This window comes from Zingiber officinale, chromosome 8A, assembly GCF_018446385.1.
Source record: "Zingiber officinale cultivar Zhangliang chromosome 8A, Zo_v1.1, whole genome shotgun sequence".
Classification (NCBI taxonomy): domain Eukaryota; kingdom Viridiplantae; phylum Streptophyta; class Magnoliopsida; order Zingiberales; family Zingiberaceae; genus Zingiber; species Zingiber officinale.
Window position 1 is genome coordinate 56,379,449 of NC_056000.1, and position 6,663 is coordinate 56,386,111.

General features: G+C 40.3%; 2 protein-coding genes across 2 annotated transcripts; both read right to left on the reverse strand.

Annotated features, from left to right (window-relative positions):
• LOC122009154 lies at positions 1 to 3,350 on the reverse strand. The gene is made up of 7 exons (XM_042565182.1): positions 2,768 to 3,350; positions 2,558 to 2,635; positions 2,336 to 2,475; positions 1,381 to 1,451; positions 1,109 to 1,204; positions 299 to 391; positions 1 to 183 (listed from the first exon to the last, which is right to left on the reverse strand). The coding sequence occupies exons 1-7, from the start codon at positions 3,215 to 3,217 to the stop codon at positions 101 to 103; spliced, it is 1,011 nt and encodes a 336-aa protein (XP_042421116.1). The 5' UTR covers positions 3,218 to 3,350; the 3' UTR covers positions 1 to 100.
• Positions 3,351 to 5,469: 2,119 nt separating this feature from the next.
• LOC122010828 (UPF0496 protein At5g66675-like) lies at positions 5,470 to 6,393 on the reverse strand. The gene has a single exon (XM_042567301.1). It carries the CDS (start codon positions 6,391 to 6,393, stop codon positions 5,470 to 5,472), a length of 924 nt encoding a protein of 307 aa, XP_042423235.1.
• Positions 6,394 to 6,663: the final 270 nt, after the last annotated feature.

Genomic DNA, 6,663 nt, shown 5'->3' on the forward strand with positions numbered 1-6,663 from the left:
GCACCACGAAAGAGCTTGTTTTGAATTACAGTGCATAAGAATTATTTGGTGGAACATACAACAAGAATCTATCTCAGCAAAGAATATCTTGTTAAGAATTTCAGCACATAAAAATTCTGTCACCAGGAACAACACTGCGGACATTCAAGTAGTTGACATCAGCCACATGATCACCAAAATCATCTGGTAAAAGCCAAGAAAGTCGTCTTAATCACGTCTAAGGACCATACTATCAGAAACTAGTAAATCTTTTGCAATAACAATTGAAAAAAAAAATTGTTACTAAAAACGAACCAACCTTCAAAAATAGTTCTCACAGTATCTACGTATTGTGGCACTAGTTCCTTGTATATAATACCATCAGGATGAGCATCAAGAACAACCAACACACCTAAAAATCATGTACAACTAGTTAAATGGATGACATCTTATCAATCTTTGCCTTTTCAATATTGAAGTAAATCATTGAGATATCCTTAAACTTTAGAAAGGATTATCAGATATTAGTGAATCCTTCTTCTGACATCAAGGTAAAAGAGGTCATTTCATTAAACACGCCTAGTAAATAATTTATACTAATCAAGTGGGTAAGGGGTTTACGACCTTTTTCTTCCAGTTCTCAATTTCAAGAAGATAACGTTGAAGAAAACATTCCACCTTAAGTAAATCAGTAGTGGTCAATGAGGAGCATGATTTTCATCAAGGAGCTACTCTTTTCCAAAGATAAGTTTTGCAGAGTGAATTGAAGTGGTAGACAGAAATGAAATCTAATTGAACTAGTTTATATTTGAAACAGTGTGCGCTTATGGGTATTGTACTAGATTTCTCCCAGAGCCAGTCTAAAGCACATATCATTCAGAAACAAAGAAAAAGGAATTACTTTTTATCAGAATATTGATCAGTAGACAGGGAGTTGAGTAGAATAACAGTTGCTAGTCCATAAAATAGAAGAATTTGATATACACATTATAGTAGTACAATGCAAGTACCAGCATTTAGCTACCATAAAACAAATGAGTAATAAAAAGTAAAAACTGAATGTCATATAAAACATCAAAAAAACAAGAGGGATATTCAACAATTTGTAACTAGACAAGTTGAATCGTACCAGGTGATCCCCCAGCATCCGTTCTGTTACCAGGTTGTGGTGCAAGCCAAAGTATATTCCTTAGATTCATAGAATCATCATAGACCACAGTGGAACCTGAATAGGACAGGACATAGCACTAAGTAAAACAGGATAGCAGGACCATAACAGAAGTATATCAATCATTTTAACTCTCCACCACAATCAGGTGTGAAGTCTTTGCAGATAGAATATGAGAAAAATAAAATATAAATAAACAATAAATGCATTAGTAACGACTCTAAAGACCTTACCTCTTTGGCAATAGCCCATGTTATAAGGAAATGATTCTTTATTGTATTCAGGATACTCTCTTGCATGGAACCTGTAATAAAAAAATAAACACAATAATCTTTGAAAGCACATTAGTATATCAGACTAAGTCAAAATATCTAATCACATGGTTGGCAAGTTAGAAGCTGCCAACTCCTCAAAAACTGGATAAGATATTAAATAAGGTCTATAGATATAACAAAAAAGAGAAGAAAAAAAATTGAATATGACAGAGAGCTGTTACTCTCACACAGTAGTTTCTTGATATAACTCTACACCACATTATCTGTTTTTTCATCAGCATTCTAACTTTATTATGTTTTGAATGCCTTCAACCTATATGAATCTCATTGCATGCAACAAATTACTGTTCTGCCTTAGAAAGATTAACACAGTGCATGCAGATTTTCCTCAACCATTTAACCTTAAAACCAGATTCTATAGCAATTGTACAAGAAGGATTTGAAACATCAACTTCAAATGAGTACCTTGATCATTAAACTCAACAGTCTAAAGCTAAATCATAAATGAATAACATAATGGAGGCTCAAGCCTACAATCTACAGATTGACTCCATCACAAAGTATGAGTAATACGTGGGAGAAAAAATCTATCACAACAATTCATCTTAAAACATATCCAAATTACAAAAACAAATTTTCAAGTTCATTTCATCATTTTGTAAGAACTATGAACTAAAGTTCCATTCATGTAACGCTAATATTCTAATTTGCCATTTTTTTTTTTCTACTTAAATTTGCATAGGCATTACAAACACTAATGCACGTTCTATGTTTGCTACTATTCCTTGAAAACACTTGTCACTTTGACAAAAGGAGCATGAAAATAGAGTGAGCGCTGCCGAAGAACACAGAATTTCAAACAATAAGAAAGCCATAACTTTGCTGAGAAATTGGAAGATCATTTTCTACTTACAGAATGCCAAGTCTTCCAGAGTCGGCAATGAAGAGATGGCCATGAAACAGATCATATCGGCTAAGGTTAACATTCAAACCCACAGAAGGCCCCCTCTCAATAATAAGTTCGAACAAAAACGCAAAATATGCATTTAACTCCTGGTCAAGCTCAAATTGGTCAAGTATGGAAGCACTGGTACTTTCATTCGGATGAAAGACAAAAATACTTGACATTTATTACCCAGTTCACAAATCGATAGCCATAAGGAGTACTTGTCAATTGACACTTATCTTTCTTCAGGCCCTCCACATCAGGCACCTAGATACAAGAATGAATTCAGGCCAATGTTGCTTACAAGAAAAATGGAGAGAGAAGATTATTAGGACACCTCAATTCAGCATCCTGATCCGAGAGATTGTTAATAAGAAGTTTACTACTCTTACAACTCACAGGCAACGGGGTCGGATCCAGCGCCCCCTGGATCACAGCGGGATCGCCTCCCGAGTCGATGGCGAGGCAAGCCAGCTCCATGACCGACTCCGGCGGCCACCAGATCATGTCGTTGGCACCTTGGCAGCGGCGGAGGTGCTCATTCTTGGCAGAGGAAGGAGGTGAGAAAGGGACAAGAAAACGGAAGCACGATGCGATCTCCCGGGCCTCGGAGACGGGAACAGCGGAGGAATCGTCGGGGGAGCCGAGGAGGGCGAGGAGGTTCGAGGCGAAGGATCGGGGAGAGGAGGGAGGGGGAGGTTGGGAGAAGGATTTGAAGGCAAGGACGGATGGGATCTTGGGGAGGGACGGTGGAGACGATGAAGCTAAGGAGACGGCGAGAGAGATGGAGACGGAGAAGGAGAAGGCCAGCTTGAGGGAGAGCGAAGAGCTCCCCATGGTCAACCTCATTCCTCCCTTCCGTAGCCGAAGCCGAACAGGGGGGAGCAGCGAAAGATCCGAGCCGAGGAAGGCCGGGCCGTCGCCCGAGGCCGACCGAGCAGGGTTGGAGACGGGCCATCGGTAACAAGAGAGGTAATTCTTAAAACTATCACTTATTATATAATCCATGATTTTCTTTTTACTTTCAAAAAATAATAAATTTAGAAGTGTATGCCGTTGATTACCTAAAAAGCTCAATTGCCCCTGTAGTTCGAACACTGTCTTATAGGTATTTTGATATGTGTATATCAAATTTATAGAGAATTAATAGATTGCATATGGAGTGACCTGATAGGGTCAAGTCGGTTTGGCTAGATGGATCAGAAGTTTGGTATGAGATCGACTTGGAGGAGATTATTTCGGCTATGCCTAAAAATATCTTGGATGAGTTTGGAAAATGCAAAAACACCGAGAATCTTCTGAATTAAATACTGCATTACATGAATAAGAGAAAGAAGTCCAAGAAGAGGAAGTTCAAGAGAAAATTGAACTCAAACTTCAATAATTGAAAAAAAAAAAGTCAATGAGGAGAAAAGACTTCATCGGATGAGTCAAGCGGAGAGCCATCCACCTTTCCAAGAAATGAAGATGAATCCGAGTGAAAGAAGAAAGAGACCTTGGAAGAGAAATCCTCAAAGTATCTGTATCTCCATCGAAACTAAGTCAATAGATCACATTATTATGATTGATGCAATGAGTGAGAACATAGAACGAGTGTCTACATGTAAAGAATGAGGAAAAAAAGATACTTCCCAAATTTGGTAGAGCTTTTGGGGGATTTCTTAAGAGTTTCCTTTAGTCGCTTCAAATTTTTACATTATTGTATGTATGTTGTCTTGTACACACACCTTGTTTCTAAATTGGATAACTCATTCTTCTTCTAGGCTTACTTATATTGCATATTCTTCAGAGATTTTTTTGTGTTGTTTTTATTCTCTGTTTTTTATACTTCAGTTCATATTTGTTTGTAAATCTAATGTCAGTTTAGAGGTTTCATTCTCTAAGTTATATTTATGATCCGAGTGAGCTTGTTCTTGAGATTTTATTCTCTTTGACAAATCTATGTTTTTATACTTTATATAGAGATCTAGATTTACATATGGTAAAGACTATTATTTTGTCACTAATAATCACACACAATAACTATCCTTTATTTGTTTTTAGTCGATTTATTTCAAGAAAATTTAGTCTTTTTTTTTTTTTTATAATCTAGTGGTCTTGTATTTGACTTATTTGGAATATGATCGGTTCGATCCTATGAAAATTTTCTTACAACTATCAAGATAAATCTGAAAGCACACAATCTATACAATGATACAACAATTCTAATGGTTCAAAAATGAGAGATGAATTTCTTGCACTCTGGATTTCAAACCTTGTGTACATTTAGAGTCCCAAGGTATACATACTAGTACACCATAGGATGAGGCAATCAAGAAAATTTAGTTTTTTTATACCATGTATCCATATACTAAAACCTGACTAACCATGGAATAGACGGTTCAACTCCACATTCTGCCCATCAAGTAAAATAAAAAAGTATGGTGACCCTTGATGTAGCGCCTTAGTTTTATCAGTAGTTCAATCATCATAGGTGTACACTACGTGGAAATTGAATCCTAATTGTTTGGGAAATACACCTTGCCTCCTACCACCACACTAAACAACCTTTCAAAAAGTAATGTATAATTTTTTTTTTTTATAATTGGCACCAAGTGTTCAGCTTACGTTGACAAATCTTGAGAGTGATCAACTTAGTTTCATGAAAATTTTCCACCAATCATCACGGTAAATTAAGAAGCACTTACAGTGGATGCCCTATCAATTGCTCATTAAAAAAAAAAAAAAATTAAATTCACCTATTAATTTATTCAAATTGGAAGTCAATCCTCAGCTGCCATATAAGATTGTAAAAGGTGGAACCGCCACCTTAGCGGCCTCCTGAGTCCGACCCCACAGATATCTAGAGGGGGTAAATCACGGTTAAGCTGGGCAGGAGGGGTAATTGGGGGTCAAGTGGAATTTAAAACATAGTAGACCGAGGTTTTACGTCCGTGTGCAACTGACGACCCTCGACCCTTAAACCTCCGTTGTAAGCATCAGACACCCTTCCAGCTGATCCAGCCCGTGGGGGCCAGCTGCCATATAAGCTGAATCATATGTTCATTGCTCACAATCAAAAAGTTATGTACAAATTTTTGATGGGTTTAAAATCTATCTACTTAAGTTGTTATGATCTTGATGAAGTTGTACTCGAATTGTTGGATCGAGTAGCAGCACTCGTCCATCTTGCGCTTCAACTCCTCCACGCTGCGCTCCACCTCGTCCGTCTTCGGTATCATCCCGGCCATCACCACTTCCACCGCCTCCTCCCGGTACCCCCACTCCCGAGCAAACTCCACATGTTTCATCATGTCATCCAGCTCTGCCGCCACCCTCTCTGCGTAAGACACAAGGCCTTTGAACTTCTGCACCAGCAGCTCGCCGTCCCGCATCGCCTCCACCACCTCATCCTCCTCCTTCAGTTTCATCTCTTGCTCGTCCAGGGCCGCGTGCACCAACGGCTCCACTGCTTTGATCACGGTGGAGCATGCAGTGGCCGCGGTGACGGCGACCACGGCCGCTCCAGCGAAGGCGAGCAAGACGGAGGCCGTGAGTACGCCGACGAAGGCGATCGTGAAGACGACGCTGCAGACCCTGTGCCACCACTTCAGCTTCTGTCGCCGCATAGCGATCCACGACTTCCTCTCGCGCAGGAACACGGCCATCGTGTCGTCCTCGAGTAGATGGCCGTCCAAGTTGAGCCCGGGGAAGCTGTCGACGGCGAGCTTGAACCTGTCCAGATCAGCGATGGTGTCGGCGTACTTGGTGGCCTTGCGGGGGTGCTGACGCCGTCTCTTCCTCCCCATCTTCTCTCGATGGTAGGAGACCAGTGCGGCTCGGATGGCAGCGACACAGGAGCTCGCCTTGGGGAAGAACCGGGCGAGGGCGGCGAGATCTTCCTTGACGCGCGGCAGAGTGGCGTTACGGAAGGTATCCACCTTCGCCTTCAGTTCCGGGTCGCTCTCGATAACCTTTCTGAGGTCGAGGGAGTGGGGGCCGACGGCTGAGGTTGAGCGGCGGAGCGTGGCGGAGGCGCTACCCATCGCTCGCTAAGTGTTTGATCGATCGACCAAAAATTCGATTATGACTCTGCTTGTTGCCTCTGGGATTTAAATACTTACTGGGAGTTCGTTAGTGAGAGAGCAATTACAAAGAAATTGACTTGAAATTCAGAAACTCGAAGAACATTCTAATACAAAGAAATTGACTTGAAATTCAGAAACTCGAAGAACATTCTAATACAAAGAAATTGACTTGAAATTCAGAAAGTTGAAGAATATTGCAATTACAAAGAAATTGATTTGAAATTCAGA